At 43.4% G+C, this 19,941-nt stretch overlaps 1 protein-coding gene across 2 annotated transcripts in view; it reads right to left on the bottom strand.

The window, feature by feature from the left end:
* LOC138301234 (collagen alpha-1(II) chain-like) overlaps positions 1-19,941 on the bottom strand; it is a 1,268,735-nt gene that overhangs the window by 668,242 nt on the left and 580,552 nt on the right. For both annotated transcript variants that reach the window (XM_069241494.1, XM_069241495.1), the window contains exon 22: positions 330-383. In XM_069241494.1, coding sequence (XP_069097595.1) covers positions 330-383 — 54 coding nt within the window. The remainder of the gene's footprint in view (positions 1-329; positions 384-19,941) is intronic.

Below are 19,941 nucleotides of genomic sequence, written 5' to 3'. Positions count from 1 at the left end.
GCCAATGTGCAAAAGAAAGAAATGTTACTAAGAGAGAAAGGAGATGAGTGAAAGAAACGAGTCCAGATAAAAAAAAATCAGAAAAAGAATCCAACAAAGGAAGAGATACAAGTAAGGAGCCTTTGTGCACAGCAAGATGGGTGACCACAGTGAAAGGAGTGGGAACGCCTGAAAAGAACAACATAGAAGAGAACAAAGTAGAAGAGCAAAATATAATCAGTGGGTGAAGGTAAACTGCTGAAAGAGAAGAGAACAAAGTAAAAATAATGATAGCGGGAAAACACAGGAAATACTTTTGCTATTTGAAAAACTTTAGTAGAGAGGATTACCTGTATTCCTCTTGGCCCAGGAGGTCCACGCAGCCCTTCTAATCCTTGAGGGCCCTGTGGAGGAAAAACAATAGGCTATTTATCAGATATAACCTTAGGCATTTGTAATTCAAAGCAGATGGTAGATGAGTGACAAGCCATTGTAGAACTACAGTTGAAGGTGCAAATGTAAGAAGTGTGGGTGTTAGGCTGCTGTCTCCTTTCTCCAGGTCAGTTGCCTTGGCACAAGCAGTACACGAGAATCGAAAATGGGCCTCCACCACCCTGGACCAGCAGACACAAGCTTATAACACAATAGTTTAGATTTCTTCATTTTTACTTTATAAGCTATCTTATATATCATACAATTGGCAAAGGGAGAGGGGACCCCAAGTCTCAGAACTACTGCTCGTGTATCAAATAATCTGTCTGAGAAACTATCGGCAAGCTTTGGAGAAAGAGATGCACACATCCATCAGCTTGATTTTCTTAAATCCGTCACTGTCTCTTATTGGGATGCCATTATTGGTAAGGCACTGATGTAACACTAACTGTTTTTCTCCAAGTGTGAAGATGAATGAGGGGAGCATTGAAAATGTATGTGCTGTAAAACTAGAAGCTGCAAATGAATGAACAACTTATACTTACAAGACAAAAAGTGGTTTATTTCAGGCATTAAAAAAGGTAAAGGAAAAAGTTATTTACCTGTACCTGCAGTTCTCTAGAATTATACTTTTCATAGATTTACATGCTTGATTCATTCCACACTGTTGCAGTGGGAGTGCCACGGTATAGCTAGAAAGTACTACAGTTATACATAGCCTGTAAATGTTAGAAAGCATTACTTTTAGTACTTATTCACAACATTTAAAAAGAACCACATTTCAGGCAGTCATACTGCAGCACCATGATAACCACTCCCACCAGGAGTCGTCAAACGTCAGATTTTCTAGTACAAATGTGAAGAGTAATAAACCACATAGGATACGTAAGCCTTTAAAGGCAGGTGGACAGCATATAAACCTATAAAATATCCCAATCCTGGAAAACTACAGTTACAAATAGATAACTTTTTTACTTCTCCAGTTTTAGACCTTTCATAGATTAACATGCTTTAATCAGTAAGGAGTTGAACAGTACAACGTGATTATGATAAAGGTTATTTTCATTCTTATTATTCTTATTCTTCCTGTATTGTTATTGTTATTATGGGTCCAGTAGATTAAGAATAGGCTCAATTTACTGAAAAAGATTACAGAACACTGCTTGTCCCACTGCAGCATCCTTTTGCACTGTTGATTCCAAACAGTAATACTGCAGACATGTGTCTATTTTTCTTTGTTGTTGCTGTATAGGTCTTGAGTAGACACACCAGCAAACAAAGCTGTAGAAGTGGGAACCCTCCTAGTAGAATGTGCTCTCATTTTCCCCTCCAAAGGACTTCCTGCTTTATTATGGCAGAGAACTATGACTGCAGAATCCAGCATACAATGCTTTGTTTTGAAAGTGCAACACCTTCATGATGGGTGCCATATGCTACTAGCAGTTGGTGTGTGTTACTGAATTTATTAATCAATATAAAATTGAAGGCATCTTTTCAAGTGTATGGAGTGCTTTTTCGGCTACATCTTTAGGATTCTGGAAGAAAGTCTTCAAAACTACTGGTTCACTCAAGTGAAATTCTGGTGGAACATTTGGAATGAATCAGGAAATTGTCCATTGTATGACCAGATCATCCACAAATTGCATTTACGGTTCTTCGAAGGTGAAAGTTTGAATTTTATGTACTCTTCTTATTGACATAAATATCAAGAGTAATGCTAGTTTTCATGAAACATATTTGAGTTCTGCTTTGTGTACGAATTTCAACAGACTTTTCATCAATTGTGGAAGGACTTTACTTAGTTGCCAGGGAGTTGAAGGATGCCTTAACACGTGGTAAGCTCTAAAAAGACCTTTTGAGGATTCCTTGATATTCCTATTTGACCACAAGGATTATTTTTGGAAGATCTCCTTAAATGTGGTACTGCTCCTAAATGAACTTTAAAAGATGTACGTGGAAAGGCCTGCTCGTGTCAGATTTAGGCGATAAGGCAATACTTGTTCTGGTACAGATGGTATAGAAAGAATATTATGAGGACACTATAAACAGAAACATTTCCATTTAAACTTGTAAGTTTTATTTATTGTTTCTGCTCTGGCCTTAGCTAGGATTTCTTTACAATCCTCTGGGATGTCTTAATGCAAGACATCACTATGTTCAGACGCCATCCGAACAAAGTTGAAGGATTTTGGATCCCAATGAGGTATTGGCTTTTGTGTAAGGTCAACAGGTGGGAATCAGTTTTAGTTTTAGATATCATTTGTCCAATAAAAGTAGTTCAGTGAACCAATATTGTCTGGGTCATTTTGGAGCTATTAGTATGATTCAGTATGATTCTCTCAATTTTGTTCAGGGCTTTTGGAGCCATTGGTATTCCGGGAAAGCAAAGGCAAACATTCCTGATCATGCTATTGAAAAAGGGTTTCCCACTCACCCTAGTTTTTGATACCAACTTGCAAAAAATTATTATTTCCAATTCTGACTTGCCTCAAACAGATTCAGCTTCAGTTTGCCCTGACTGAAGTTTCAGTTTAGAATGTGTAGGTTTAGCTCCCATTTGTGGCATTTCTTTGTCCTTTTTCTCAAAGTGCTCACTGACTGATCGTGTGAGCTGTGCACATGCTCAGCTTTAGCTTGATATGATGTTTAACAAGCACTCCCAAAACTTTACAGCTTCCAGCAACAATGGTTGTGATGTTGTGCCTTCCTTCTTGATTATATAATGTTCTGTTGTTGTATTGTCTGTGCATACTAGCACCAAAGATCCTTTTATCATCGGAAGAAAAGATTGAAGGCTCACCACCACAGATTTCATTTGTAAGAGATAAATTAGGAGACTCAATTCTTCTGGAGTCCATTTTCACTTATTTCCTTATCCTATAAGTGAGCTCCCCATCCCACTAGGGAAACATCTGTTATTACAAACTGCGGTGTCTGAGTTAGAAATGTGAGACCTGATTAAAGATTTGTCTAATGAATCCACCATGGAAGAACAGCTTTCATTCATGGAGTGATAGGTACTATATTGTGATTGATCCTTGGATTTGTATTCATTGTTTGTCCACTTCTTTGTTGAGATACCCCATTCATACAAGGCACAACATAACTAAAGGAATTCATGAAATAATTCAAAGGAGTGACGTGAAGATGCGTACCGAAGCGGCCTGTCTTTTTAAGAATCTTTTTGCTAGGTGTATTAATTTGAAACACCTTTCCACAATTGGATAGGTATTGTCTTTCATAGTGTCCAGACAGGCATCCAGAATTGTTATTTTTTTGGCTGGCTGGAGGGAAGACATGATTGTTGAGAGTAAGGCCTAAACTGTTGAAGAGTCACAGACAAGCTTTGGTTGACCTCTTGGCTGACTGACAGGAAGGAGCTTTTACTAGCCAATAATCAAGGTATGAAAAGACCTTAAGACCTTCCTTTCTTAAACATGCTGCTACTGGGGTGATCGACTTTGTGAAGATGTGCAGAGTTGATTCTAAGCCAAATAGGACACATTTGAACTGGTATATGGCTGGCAGCCATTTTAATTTTAGGTATTTGCAGGGCTTTGGGTGAATCCGGATGTGAAAGTAGGCATCCTGGAGATCTAATGAGGTTATTTAATTTCAGAGACTGAGGAGCTTACCCCCTTTGGTGCGTCAGATAGCTGGGAGCTGTCCGATGCTACGATGGGAGGGTGCGTAGGATGGCTCCAAGTGGGCCATCCCTGTAAATGCCCCACCAGGGAAGGCAGCATAAGCTCTTTTGCTGCCATCCCGACCCCTCCTCCTTGGTGATCTGATGACATCAGAACAACGCTGGAAGCCATTTTCGTCCAGCACAGTTTGAAGGTAAGTTTTTCCTCAGGGGAGGGTTTGAGGCCACCAAAGAGGGATTGGGGGAAAGGAAAGGGTCTTTCTTTCCCTTGATGTCTCTTTGGAGTGCATTTCTGCCACATGATCGCGCATGGGGCCGCGATCGTGCAGCAGGAATGCCCACTAGACACCAGGGCTTTTCCTTTTATAGGATGTTGTGGTTTTGGGGAGCACCCACTTGGGCAAGGGTCACTCCCCTCTTAGGGGTGAATATTTTGGCCGTTTCTGCCCCCCTTGGGGAAGATCGGCTATATATTATTACTCCTATCTGCCCCCAAGGCAGGACAAAACCACTAAACACCAGGAATTTTTCCACAAAGCAAATATTTTTTGGGTGAGTGGTCTCTTGGGCAAGGATCACTCTCCGATTGGGGGTGAACTTTTTGGCTGTTGCTGCCCCCTTTGGGGGGAGATCAGCAACATATTTTAGGCACATCTGCCCCCAAGGGGGTCAGAAGCCACTAGACATCAGATATTTTTCCATAAAGCAGATGTGTTGATTTGGGGAGTGGCCACTTGGGCAAGAGTCGTTCCCCTTCTGGGGGTGAATGTTTTGGCTGTTTCTGCTCCTTTGGGGGCAGATCTGCCATATATTATAGGCACATCTGCCCTCAAGGGGGGCAGAAGCTACTAGACATTAGAAATTTTTTATGAAGCAAGTTTGTTGTTTTGGGGAGCAGCCCCTTGGGCAAGGGTCGCTCACCTTCTGGGGGTGTATGTTTTGGCCATTTCTGCCTCCCCTGGGGGCAGATTGGCTATATTTTTAGGCCCATCTTCCCTCCAGGGAAAGCTTCTGTGTGTGTGTGTGTATGTGTGTGTGTGTAAGTGAATTGTAGTTCGGCTGACGGTCTGCAAGTACTGGCAATTGGCTGGCTGTGTGTGTATTGGCATTTGGCTGGCAATGTGTGTGGACTGGTGCTTGGCTGGCTGTGTGTGTTGATTTGTGCTTGGTTGGCAGTGTGCGTGTAGACTGGAGCTTGGCTGGTGGTGTGTGTAGACTGGCAGTGTGTGTGGACTGGTGCATCATTTGCATTTGTGATAATAATGTTTTATTTCTCCTCTTTAGCAAAGCTTTTGATTTCCTTTGCCGTGACTTCTGCTAGCGGTTTCGGCACTAGTAGATATGCAGTTTGTGTAGTTGCATGTTTTTGGTAAGAAAAGCTTTTTTTACCTTTTTACTCCAAATGAGCATCATTGCCATGCATGAATGAGTTTTTTGTAAATGGTGTAATAATAGCAGCATATTTAGCTTCTGTTTTATTATGTGTGAAATTGTGGATTTGTGCAGGAGTGTATTGTGTTGTCTTGTGTGTAATTTTCTTTTGTTTTTAGTTTCTGTTGAGATATCGTTGGTGCTCGCTATGTCTGTGCAGAGGAGGTGCAGGTGATCCTGAGTTTAGCTGTCTCTGGCAAGTGATTGGTATGGTATTATAGTATGTAGGTTTTTGTGTTCTTTGTATTGATTGACTTTTCCTTCCAAGTTAATATATGCTGGTAGTTTTACTTTCTGTTCGATATAGCCACAGTTTGTTTATTACTTATTTTATACAGTTTTGGTTATTGTCGACTTATTTGTCAAGTTAGTTTTATTAGTACGAATTATGGCTATCTGCAGGATTACCGCTCAGCAGATTGTTGGTATGCTTTTTTAATCTTCTCTGACCTTGATTATAGGACTGACTCTGCATCGGAGGCATTTGTTTATGGACGATGTATTTTTGGGTGAGATTGTTGACCCGACTAATTTGTATGCTGAACAGTATTTGAGAGACAACAGTGCCAGACTTAAGTCCCGCACTAGAACTACCTGGTGGACTTCCACAAATCTGGATGAGTTGAAGAAGTTCTTGGGTAAAAAAAAAAAGCAGGAATATAAATCCATATTTCTCTGAGGTAAAGGTACAATTTATTTAGATCATTTGTTTAGCATTAGATATAATTTCCAGTTGTAACAGACTGGGATGGAGATGGGATCACTTTTGAATTAGGGCATAGGAGGTTTTTGAATGAATTCCAAGGTGTGATCGTATCATCTAAGGTCTGGGACATAGTGGTCTGTAGTTATAATTTCTCAGTCTCTGTAATAATTCAAAATCTAACCTCCGATTGAGTTAGAAGGTGTTTTTATGACAGGAACCTTCATTACATAACTGTCTTTTGCCAGTGTCTTTATTCTGAGGCTTTTAGTTCCTACGTGGAGCCTGTGTTTTGTAAGCAGCTGATGGCAGAGGTCAGTACAGCTGTTGAAGGTAGTGTGTGGATATGGTTCACATTGTTGTTGATAGGATTGGTATGTTGATCTAAAAGTGAATTGTCCTCTGCCTTTGGCTCCTTGAACGCATTGGCGTCTCTTTCAGTGTCAGTGTTGAGCGCCAGGAGGTGATCATGTACGAACATTCTGAAGAGCACCACCCCATTACGTGGTATGTCGAGAATGTTACTTTGCACTTCAGGCCTGAAATACAGGGATTTCATACATACTTGCCTACTGAGATCATCTGCTCCTGCTGGTTGCTGAAATCCAGTGAAGCCAAATCTATTGTGCAGTTGATCATCTTTGATGATACTCGCTCTCCTTCCTGAAGTATTGCCTTTGCCTCAGCCTTTTTTTGTCTTTTGTCAGAGGGTCAGTGTACTGATGACTGACCACATCTGCCTACAATATCAAATGACAATCACTAAGGACTTTGACACTTTTACTGTGGCTGCCACCTTGGCAGAACCTCTTCTCTATAATGCCTGAGTGCCATTCCTCCCTATTTGGCAGAGTGGAGCATGGCGTGTATTGATTTCTCAATAGACTCTGGACAGTTTACTTCACCAGGAAGACCAATCATTCAGGCAGGTGAATCCTCAGACACTTTTTAGTTCATATCCGGATAATCAGATGAGGGATAACAGCAGAAACTGTTGCTGGCCTCTTCAGTACTTTAATACTTTCATTCCAAATGAAGTTAACTATTGAAGTAGCTTAGACAGACTTAAACGAGGCTTATTTAAAATCATACAGAAAGCAATCTGAATGTTTGACTGGTATCAGTAAGTCAAACCTCTTGGATGCTCTCTCTAAAAGTGCATGGAAGACATCAAAATCAGCTGGATGCGGTACACCTGGTGGTGAGACAGGTGTTACATAGTTGTTAGTTTCTGAGCCTACATCCTGATAATCAGGTACTCAAGTACTTCGCCTACTTTCTGCTATCAGAATAGATATCTTTGCTAGCTGGTGGTATTATGCCTTTGATTGTGGTGTTTGTGAAGATTCTGAAGAAAAACTTAGAGAAGGAAGGAAGATTATGAGAAGTACATGGACTAGGAGGTCATACAACTGGTAACTGTATGGATAGTTGTTTTGGAGATGTGGGTTTTGAAGGCTCTTAATACTTTCTGTAATAGTCCACCTACATAGACCTCATGTCTTTAATCAAAGCCCTTAGAACGAGCATCACCTCCTTGCGGTACAGAACTTCTTTCTAAAAAGGCTCATGTTCTTTGAGATATTGAATAGGCTTCAACTTGTGTGTTTCTTGGGTGTCTACCTGAGAAGAAAAATACTTGCCTTCCATATACCCTTCATCTTCCTCTTGGAAGATATGTTGGACTGTAGCCTGGGTGGACACCTTGTGGGGGGTCCTCTGAATGTAGTACCATCTTCCCACAAGCACCACAAGGCTTGCAGAGGCCCTTTCTAGACTTTTTGACATGATGTTCAGTCAAAATTTAGTCCATTGATGTTAAAAAGGAAAATGTTACTTACACAGTAGACATCTGCTTGTGGCATGTAGTGCTGTAGATTCACATGCTTTGCATAAGTCCGCCATCTAGTGTTGGGCTCAGTGTTGCAAGTTGTTTTGTTCGAAGAATCTTCTCAAGTTACAAGATCGAGTGACTCCTCCTCTCGGTTATACTGCACATGGGCATTAAGTCCTGTGTTAGATTGTTTTCCCGCAATGACAAATCTGAGGTAATTGTGATGTGCTGGATGTATGGGAATGTGAAAATAAGCATCTTCGAGATGCAAAGGCTTTCATGAAATTGCCTTGCTGTAATAGGGGAATAAGTATCTTGCAGAGTGACCATAAGGAAATGCTCTGAAAGGATGTATAGGTTGACTGGTCTGAGATCCAGAATTGGTCTTAGTGACCCGTCTTTCTTTGGTATAAGGAAGTGTAGGGAATATATTTCTAACTCTTGTTGAGACAGGGGAACTGGTTCTGTAGCCCCTTTGAGAAGTAAGGATTGTACCTCTTCTTTCAAAAGAATGAGATGGTCATGTGAAAAGTTTGTGAACACGAGGGGGAATATTTGGTGCAGTGGAAATGAGCTCTCGACAGTAACCATGCTGGATAATTGATAGAACCTATTGACCTGTGGTGATTTGAAACCATTGGGGATAGAAATTTGCTGGTCTTCCCCCTACTGGAGAGGTGTGTGCTGGAGGAATCTGTAAGCAGTCACTGGCATGTGTTTGAGGCAGAACCTCTAGAGGTGGATGTCTTACCTCTTCCTTTATTTACACCTCTTTAAAAGGAACCTCTGTTGTAAAAGTGTGTTCCTTGTTTGGTCTGGGAGGTGGAAGGCTCGATAGATGATATCTTGAAACCTTTAAATTGTGGTCTACGCAAATTACCCCTACTCGGTGTAGTTAGTAAGACTCCAATAGCATTAGTTGTCTCTGAATCTTTTTTCAGCTTGTCAATGATGGTATTAACTTCTGGGCCAAACAAGTGTTCTTTATCGAAAGGCATGTTAAGAACTGCCTGTTGTATTTCTGGCTTGAAGCCTGAGCATGTCAGCCAAGCATGCCTTCTTATAAGAACACTGTTGTTTACACCACATGCCACGGTATCCACGGGCATCAACGGCACGTCTAATAGAACTGTTTGAGATGGCCTGCCCTTCTGAGACTATCTCCTGACCCCTTTTTCGATGTTCTCTTGAAGGTACTAAAGCAGTTCTTCCACCTCGTCCCAGTGGGCACTATCGTATCTTGCCGAAAGTGCCTGTGAATTTGCAATTTTCCAATGACTAGCAGCATGTGCAACTACTCTTTTCCCTGCTGCTTCAAGTTTTTTGCTCTCTTTATCAGGAGGAGGAGCATCTCCTGTGGACTATTAATTAGCACAATTTTGTGCTGCACTTACGACTATAGAGTCAGGAGGTACCTGTGATTTAATAAATATAACAAGTGAGGGTGCTGCCTTGTACTTTTTGTCAACCCTTGGGGTAATAACCCTTGCCCCAACAGGTTCTTTAAAGAAATCAGTGGCATGTCTAAGCATACCTGGCAACATGTGTAGGAAATGACTCTCTTTGTGAGTGTTGGTCAATGTATCAAAGGGGAAATCCTCTTCAATAAGGTCAGTGTGCATATGAATGTTATGGTATGCAGCTGCCTGTGCAATAACCTGATTTTATGCTGTTGCATCTTCAGAAGGTGAAGGCCTTGCTGGATACAAATTAGGGTCATTAGGGAGTATGGGATATGGATCATATAAATCCCATAGATCTACATTCTTTGGAATTTCACCCAATTCATCTCCATGAGGTGATACTGACCCTTGTGGAGAAAATTGTGGTTCTATGGAATATGTAGATTATGGTGATGGTGAAGGAGTAAGAGGCAGTACAGGAGAGTAAGGTGGAGAAGGCTGAAGGTGATCTGGAGCCTTGTCTTTGTCCTTGGAGACATTTTTAGGAGGAGGAGCAGTGTCCAATGTCTCTTGAAAGGTAAGTCTCCAATTAATTGGAACAGGGGAGAAGCAATTATTTTCCCTTTTCCCTTTTGTATGTGGATCTGGCGTTGACGAGCATCCATTACTTCCAGAATTGGCTCCACTGGTGAAGTTGCTCCAGGTGAAAGAGTAGAGTCTTTGGAAGCCATTATCCTCGGTTCTGAAGTTTTCTGAATATAAGCCTTTTGTCAAACTGAAGGTGTCAGCTCCAAAGCTGATGTTGAAGGCTTCTTTCTTGAAGCTGAAATACTCAGATAGAAAACTCGACCCCGAGATTGTGTAGGATGCTGTTGAGTCTCTGGTCGATGCCGAAAACATCTTGGCATTGGCAATTTTCGGTGGCAAGCCGGAGGGTGGAGCATCCAAATGTAACTTTCAGATCCAACCATAGCCTGAAGGCAGTGGTGGACTGATGACCAGTTAAGATGTTTTTTTATAAAGTCTTTGGATGGGAAATTGGGGCTGGTGTACTCACATGTTGTGCTGCAGGAATCAGCTGACTCTTGATGTCAGATTCGATGTCCGACTCCGAATCTCGAATAGAGAGGGTTGCCTGATGTCCAATTTACTCCTATGCATGTTCCACTTCGAAGATGTCGGGAGTGTTGTCAGGTGTCTTCTACACCATCTCCAACCGAAGCGCTCATCAGTCCTGAAGAGTCTTCTTAGATCGAAAAGACCTACAGGCGTCGCCATTCTCTTCTTTATGTTCCGGGGACAAGCACAAGTTACACACCAGGTGTTGATCAGTGTGTGGAAATTTGGAGTGGCATCGAGGGCAGAACCTAAATGGAGTCCGTTCCATCAGCCCTGCATATTTCAACAGCACTTGAAGCAGTAGGCCTAAAATGGGCATTGACGCCTCGAAGGGTGATGAACCAACCCCACACAGGAATTTGGATTGAGTACTTTAAGTTTGGAAAAACGCGATCACAATACTATACCGTCACTGAAAGAAAGACGGAAAGGAAAGTTCAGAAGAGACAGAGCCGAGAAATACCGGAACGAGAGGAAACACGTCTGAACCCGACGGCAGACAAAGGACTTGATGCTCACGCACCGTATCACTGAGAGGAGGAGTCACTCGATCTCATGACTCGAAAAGATTCTTCGAACAAAAACAACTTGCAACACTCTGAGCCCAACACTAGATGGAGGACTTATGCAAAGCATGTATCTACAGCCAGACATGCCATTAAATATTGATTTCCAAACTCATTATTTCTGGTGACAACCGAAGTAGTTTAAGATTTGGGGCTTTTCTAAAGTAAACCAAGCAGAAATCAGAGAGACTCATATAGGCTATGCATACAAAATACTGCTTTCTAGTTACACTGTGGGATTCCCACTTCGATAATAGGGAATGGCTCAAGCATGTGAATCTCTGAAAGATCAAATACTGGGTACCAAAATAATACAGGATAAATAATCTTGTGATCATATGTTAATAGTAAACTTAAGAGCAGATTTGATTGAATGATGACAAATGTTCAAAACGAACAGCATAAAGCAAAGCACAGGCCACCATTCTTAAAGTATCAGGTTTGCATTGACTTAAAGCATTCTTATTTATGCCTCTGAATGCCTTTGTGCGTCATTACTTGTCATAGATATTTTTCCCTTGTGTTCCTTATAGTGAGCAGAAAAACAAAAGATGTAAGTTTCCTTTCACCCGCTAAGTGCAGGTGTGACTGAAAAGGGAATCCCAGGCGTAAGTAAGTGAGGCAAGTGACACCCAGGTAATATTTAAAGGCTCGGACATTCTTTCCTGCTAAAGATGTAATTGTTAACCTCTCTAAAACCATCAATAACCTTTTGTTTCTCTATTAAACGTTTTCTGTAAGTGCACTCAACATCACATACCAGTCACAGAGAGGTTTTATCTGAAGCTGTCCTTAAATTCAACAGGCCTAAAACGTCAGATAGGATAGGGACATGTTAGCCCACACCTGTCTCTTCTCTTCATCAGAGCACATCGGGATATCACATATGGTTTCCCTCTAATGTTTTAATTCAATTGTACCCCAAAGTCCTGATCCATTACAAGAGTGGTCTTCATTTGGATAGCAAGGCAATGTCTTTGAGCCCAAGGTCCAGAATTAGAGAGGCACTGAGAGTATTTTAGGGTACCATCAGCAATTGTTTAAATGAATAGTTCTATTTGGAATAGCAATCTGCATGGAAAAGTTTACATAGAGCTAAATTGTGCCCCATAAAGACATGTTTTGTCCCTGTAACTTGTATACTTTAGTGCACAACATATCATGGTGGGCTCTGAACTAGTATGATCTTGATCTTTAGTATTTCTTCCTGTCACCTCTCCTTATCTCAGCTAATTCTTAATCCCAAATAAGCAGACACCATCTAAAATGGGATTCATCTAGCATCAGGTAATGTTTGAAGCTCCTGTGTGGCTTGAAGACCACAACCTTTGTGTCTGTGCAGTATTAATTAAAAGCCAACCTTTTTTGCAGCCTCCCCATTATTGACACATTTTGCTAACCTGTTGAGTCTTAGATATCAGCAAGATATCATATGTATCTATAATCTACAGCAGTGAGGGCACTGGCACATAAGTGATTCGAAGAAAAATAATAGCAGTAATGCTTTAAAAATTATGTGTGGGAGACAGGAGGCAAGTATGACCATAGTATTGCATAAAGTAGCATGTGTTGCCAAAAAGAAGGGATAAATATATGTACTAGAGCACGGCATGACATGAAGGCCAAAGAGGATGTACAAAACGTACATAGACATACATGAATGTACATGCACCAAATGCAGGAACACTCTGAAAATTGTTGCTAGAGAACAGTAAGTACCACAGGAAGGACAAATTTACGACTGCATGACGAAATGTCATATGAAGGAGAACGGTGCGCAGGCAGATGGGCCAAGCTGTATTATGAAACTATCAAGAGGAAACACAGTAGAGATTCACAATGAAGTGCGACACTCGCAGTAAACAGGAAGGAAACTAGATAATATGCGATTTCATCAAGTTAGAGAAACAAAAAAAGGATAGATGAAATACTTCTTTATTTGCTTATCATACCAGTCCAGGCAGAAAACAACCATGTGCCACCATGTGTCTCTATGAACAGGAACACAACGGGATGTGGCCTCACAGGATGTGGCCTCACACTCCTGGCTAGTCTGATCCTGATGAAGCTTGCCAAGGCTGGTTAACATATAGTTGCTCCTTTAATTTGAGCATTCTACCCATCACATCTTTGTTTTTCTCAGTGTGAGGCCCTAAGCTTGACAAATATAGCTGTGGCTCCCATAACTCACTGTACTACAAGACTCAAAATGCAGCTCATTGATGTGATCAAATAAGTTCAAAACCGGTCCGCTTGTATGCCAGCTCAGAGGGATGTGGCATAGCAGATCGGGTATGACTGTCCCACCACAGCATAATCAATGCTGATCGCATATGGTGGCTCTGACTGGAGTGATAGAGTCAGCAAACAAGGGACCAGAATAATCATCTGTCACTGAGATTTATTGAGTCTACCCATCACAGTTTTGTTTTTAATACAACATGAAGTGACACTATTAAGCAGGGAGTACGAGTTGCAATGATGGATGCACTGGCACAACTAATCTAGTTGAAGGCACGTAGAGATGCATTAATTAATTAAATGACACACTAGCAAAAGGAATGGCAGTAGAGATGCATTACCCGCAATTACATTATTAAGAGGAAGAACAGTAGAAATGCAGTAACTATCAGGAGAAATTACAATAGAGATCCAATAATCCATGCTATGACACTATCAAGAGGAATTACAGCAGAGATGCACTAACTTATGCAATGAGACTATTAAGTGGAAGGACAGTAGAGATGCACTAGCACCTACAATTACGCTACCAAGAAAAATGACCATAGAAAGGACAGTAGAGATGCACTAATGCACTAACACACACAGTGATGCTATCAAGAGTAAGGAAGCAGAAATGAACTAACACCTGCAATTGCATTATCAAGATGAAGGGCAGTAGAGATGCACTAATGAACAAGTTACTTACCTTCGGTAATGCTTTATCAGGTCAAGACTATTTAGCGCAGATTCCTTACCATAGACTATTCCCCAGGCATCAGACTAAATCCGGATTTTTTTTAGCAATCCTTGTGCATGCAGGTAGGTGGCATCATTGTGCTCTGCGTGGCATCAACCATGCCCGAAGTGACGTGCACGGTGCCTATATAGGCGTCAAACAAGTTACTTACCTTTGGTAATGCATTATCTGGTAGAGATTTTATCTAGCCGCAGATTTCTTACCTCAGAATTATCCCCAGGCATCAGACTGGATCCAGAACTTTTATTCTTGAGGAGTACCCCTACGAGCTAGCAGGTGGTGTCATTTGGCTCCACATGGTGTTGGCGCCAGTAATTTTCATGCAGAGTGCCTATATAGTGCCACCTCAGCATGCTGATGTCAGTTTCTTTTCTCCACTTGCCGTGCTAGAAGTGCAGAGCCACGAAGAATACTGACCACTGGTGTGTGAAAATTAGGCCCTGAAAGTTTGCAGAGCAGAGAGGATGGGTGAGTCTGTAAGGACTCTGCGGCTAGATAGAGTCTCTACCAGATAAGGCATTACCAAAGTAAGAAACTGGATCGATGGCTCCGTGACTCATCCCAGGACCTTCTTCTCAACTTGGATCGATACCATTTCAGCATCGCACATCGAGGGGCAAGGAGCTTGAGTGACCGCTCCCTCAAGGCCTTGGGGTGCATAGTGTGACAATCAATGCAGGTCTTGGTGTTTTGGTTGCGCTCGAGACACCAGATGCAGACAAGGTGTGGATCCTTCACTGACATTTACCAGTGACAGGCGCCACAGGGCTTACAACCAGCCTTCCTTGTGGACATCCCTGCCACATTAGGAGACATTGTCTTAAAAAATCTTTGACCAAAGGTTGAAAAAGGTCAGTTAAAAATGACTAGGGGTAGCTCTTCTCCAGATCTACGCTGACTGCTGCGGAAAGAAAAGAACTGACATCAGCGTGTTGAGGTGGGGGCATATGTGGGCACCTCGCATGTCACTTCCGACATGAATGATGCCGCGTGGTGCCAAATGACACAACCTACTGGTACTGGTACTGCTCATTAAAACATTTCAGAATCCAGTTTGATGCCTTGGCATAAATTTAAGGTTAGGAATGCATCTTGAAGTCTCTATCAGATACCCCAGAACACTTACCTCAGTTTGTGACTATTTTTCAGCATGAGAAGCACAGAGCCATACTGAGGTGGAGTAACCAGCGTGCCAAAATGAGGTCCTGGAGGATATCTTTGATGTGAGATGTACAATTTGCAGAACCAGGAGGATGGGATGGTTGGTAAGGAATCTATGGCTAGATAGAGTAGATAAAAGTGTTACAAAAGGTTAGTAACTTGTTCATCTGATAGACTTCTAGCCAAGATTCCTTACCTTAGAATAGATACCAAACTAATCTCTACCCGGAGATGTATCTGTGAATCAAAAAAGTCCTGAAAGACTGAACGAGTGAAATGCCCATCACGTTGAACCTGACTGTCCAGGAAATAATGGTTGGCAAATGTGACTCCTCTAGCTAGCGCAGTGGCCACAGCTTTAGCTCTGGTGGAAAGAGCTCTCAAGCACTCGGGGATTGTTTCTTGGCCATTGTGTAGCACATTTCTATACATAGGACAATCCACCTCGAGATGGTTCCCTTGTCAACTGCCTTTCCTTTCTTCACAATCACAAATCCAATAAAGTGTTACTCATCCACCAAGAAGTCTTTGGTACGATTAATGTATGATGACAACATTCTTTTTGGATCCAGATGGTGGAGTCTCTCCTCTTCCTTGGTAGGATGAAAGGGGACAAAGAAAGTAGGCAGTGTGATTGTAGCGAAGCAGGCTTTTTGTCGGTTTACCCCCACTTTTTTGCCCCCATTTTGGCTACTGGGTACTGGTGTAATGGCTCTGAAATGCCCTGTGTCCTGCAAAACAGGATTCAGTGCTTGTAATCTGCCCCTTAAAATGGTGCATGTTTAATTGGATTGTCCCCAATTGGCATAGGCTAACTTACTAGAAAGTCCCTTGCATATGGTACCAGTCTGTAACTCAGAGTGTCCCCCAGGGACAACAGCGCTTCTTGTGCCACCCTGAGTGGGACAAGGTAAAACATGGCTACCAATCTGCCACTGCAGACTGGAAGGGCAGTTTCTAACTGTTAACTCAACTTTGTAATTTTAGGTAATGGCAAAGCTCAAACTTCCCTTCTGAATATATGTAAGTCACCCCTGAGGAAGGCCTAATGAGCCATAAAGCAGGGTACTGTGTGTTAAAAAAAAATCAAATTTAATGACACTGTTGGGCAAAGTTCAACTTTAGAAGTTGCCTCTTTAGTTACCAAGGTGTCCAGTGCCTATTTACTGTTGTACTCGGGGTCTGTCCTGCAGACAGCTTCCAGCCCTCCTGGGGAAACGGGCTAATGACTGCCAGAAAAGAGAACAATAGAGGCTTACCACTGGAGGAGGTGTTATCTCCCCTAGGCAGGAAGCCACGCTGGTGTTAGCCCAAAAGGCCCGCTTCTAAGGCAAAACCACCTTTGAAGGGCAAATGGGGAACACTTGGAAGAGGGGCTGCTCTATTGTCAACAAGCTGGCATTAGAGTCAAGAGAGGAGCCTTGTCATGTTGGGAGTGGGCAGAAGGGTGCGTACTGGGATAGCCAGATTCCACACTTCCCAGGAAGGGGTCATCAGGAGGGAGGGAACCTTGTAGTCCATTAGCTACCAACCACATCCTACCCTTAGAGCATTTTCAGTACATAAATAGGGCACCCCTAACACCAAGAACTTAGATCTCTGCTGGACTGGACTGGAAGAAGGACCGAGGAAGGACTACACTGGTCCACCAGGGAGCAGGCAAAGAGAGGCTGCACGGTCATGGACTGCCCCTGCAGCACCTGGTGGCTTGCAATGGAGAGGGACTGTGCCTGCCACATCCTGCTCAAGGAGAAGTATTCTCTAAAGACCAGCCAAAGTCAAGAGACTCCGAGGGGCAGCCGACTGGCCTCGTGTTTACAGCACAGGGACACAACAACTGAAAAAGCCTGCTGGGGCAAGTTGGTAGCTCAGTCTTCTACCAACTGCCAATAAGTGCCATGCAGCAACAGGGACCAGGACCCGATGCGCAAAGTTGCACCCGAGTTCGCTGAATTTGGGAGTGTCAGAGTGCAGCTGGGACACTAAGAGGATAACTGGGATTGCAGTGGCTACTGGACCTCTGCCAGCACCAGGAAGGCTTCGAGAGACATCGACCCTGTGACCAGGAGTGCCTCTCCCTCTTCATGGACCAAGGAGTAGTCACAGCAAGACCCCTGTCAACCACATCACATTCACAACATCCTTTGAGCATCTTCAGCTTTCTTCATCCCTTGCATCAGGTATGGCTGGTTAACAGAAAGAGCCTGCAATGATAAGCTGTTTCAGAGGGCAGCTGTGCATGGGCTCGAATGGTGAACACATTAAGAAAGTGATGACTAAATTTAGATCCCATTGGGGCATGATGAAAGGTGCAGGAGGAAACATGTACTACAAATCACTCAAGAAACGAGTCACAATGAATGACTTGAACAGAGAGAGTTGATCGGCAGCCACAAGAAAGCCAAGATGGCGAAGAGATTCCTTTAGTCTTGCCCAAAGCAAGACCTTGCTGGGTAAGAGATAAGGCAAACAAAAGGACTTCGGACAAGGGTGCAGAGAAAGGATAAATGGATATGCCAGCACACCAAGCCACATACCTGTCCCATAGGCAGGTGTATACCTTTTTTGTGGAGGGATGCCTGGATGCCAGATTGACATGAGGGAGATCAAATATTCTCAACTTTTGCTGCTCAATCTCCACGCATATAGATGGAGTGTGTGCACATTCCGGTGCAATACCTTTCCCGGGTGCTGAGACAGGAGATCCTCTCAAAGGGGCAGTCTGACCGGAGGACACAGGCTCAGCAGTTCAGGATACCAGACTCTCCTTGCCCAATTCGGAGCCACCAAGAAGGTCTTGAGCTCGGTTGTTCCTGATCTTTTTGGGGGCTCTGGGCAGGAATACTATCAGCAAAGTCCTGAGCTCCACTCAAGATGAAATGTGTCTCTGAGTATGAGCCACCGTGGAAACTCCAGCATGCAGAATTACAGATATTGCACATTCTGGGGGTTGGCAAATAGATCTAACCAAGGCTCAACCCAAATTCTGAAGAGACCTTGGACCACCTCCAAATGGAGAGGCCATTTGTGATCTGCTTGGCATCAACGGCTGAGTTTGTCTGCTCTGGCGTTCAGAGATCCTGCCAGATGTTGAACCTCAGGAAAATGTTGTGATGTTCCAGTCATGTCCAAAGATGCAGGGCCTCTTTACAAAGGGTCCACGACCATACCTTGCCCTGCTATTGCAATACCACATGGCAGTGGTGTTGTCCATGAACACCTGAACCAGCCTTCCCTCAATGGAAGTTAGAAAGGCTTTCAGTGCTAGGCCAATCACCCTCAGTTCCAACAGGTTGATGTGAAGCTGAGAATCCGCCGGGGACCAGAGTCCTCTGATCGCCACCTCTCCGAGATGCCCGCCCCAAACAAGAAGTGACACATCTGTCACTAATGTGAGCTCTGGGTGAGGAATGCAGATGATTCTGCCACTGACCCAATCGCAGTCCATGAGCAGCACTGCAGATCTTTTGCAGTTCCCTCTGATATCTGGACCAGGTTGGAGAGATTCCCCTGATGCTGTGCCCACCGGGACTTTGGATTCCTCCGCACAGCCTGAGTATGCCAATGGGCATGTTTTACCAGCAGGATGCAGGAGGCCATGAGGCCCAGCCACCTCAGAGTCAGTCTTACCGAAATCCAGGATACAGGCTGAAACATCATAATCATCGTCCAAATATCCTGGACTCGCTGTTCCGGAGAATAGGCCCGAAACTACACCATATCCAGAACAGTTCAGATGAAAGGGAGCATCTGAGTGGGAGTCAGGTGTGACTTCAGCACATTGATAGTGAACCTCAGCAAACGCAAGAGGTCTGCTGTAACCTGGAAGTGTGAGATGACTGCCTTCAACAGGCAGTTATCAAGGTAGGGGAAGACTGGAACCCCTGATCTCCGCAGATGTGCTGCAACCACCTCCATCACCTTGTTGAACACCTAAGCGGGCACTGGTAAGATCAGTGGGGAGCACCTGATAATGCTGTTGGCATACCATGAACCGCAGGTAATGCCTGTAGTCATACAGAGTGGGGATATGGAAGTAGGCATCCCGCAAGTCCAGCGCTACCATCCAGTCCCAGGGTCGAGGGCAGACAGAATCTGAGCCAAAGTGAGCATCTTGAATTTCTCCTTTTCAAGGAAATAGTTGAGAGGGCATGGGTCTAGGTTCCAATGAAGTCCTCCATCCTTTTTGGGCACCAGAAACTAGCCCGATGAGCAACCATTACCTACTTCTGATGCCAGCTCCCCCTCAATGGTTCCTTTGGCCAGAAGGGGCAGCACTTCCTGTTGTAAGAGCGAAAGGTTTGGATTCATAGTCCTGCAATCCAGGAACGACATGGAGTCGTGGTCCCGCTCCAGGCACTACAGATATGCCAAGTGAGCATCTTCCACAGACATTTGGCTTAGACAGGCACCACAAGGCTTGAAGCCAGTTGGTGTCTTCTGAGATATACTTCAAAGAAATGGAGGAAAAAAGGCATATGGGTCAAGTTAACAAATGTTTGAAAAACTCAGTCAAGAAACAACTGAGGGGAGCTCGTCTAGATCCACGGTGATGGCATGGAAAAGAAGAAACTGAGGTCAGACGGAGGTCAGCGTACTGGGGTCTCGTTTATGTAGGCACTGCATATGTCACTTCTGGTGTGGACGACGCTACGCAGAGCTGAACGATGCCACCTACTGATTTTCA

This window comes from Pleurodeles waltl, chromosome 6 (assembly GCF_031143425.1).
Source record: "Pleurodeles waltl isolate 20211129_DDA chromosome 6, aPleWal1.hap1.20221129, whole genome shotgun sequence".
NCBI lineage: Eukaryota > Metazoa > Chordata > Amphibia > Caudata > Salamandridae > Pleurodeles > Pleurodeles waltl.
Note: the sequence above shows the minus strand (reverse complement) of the source record. Positions and strands in the feature narration are given on the sequence as shown.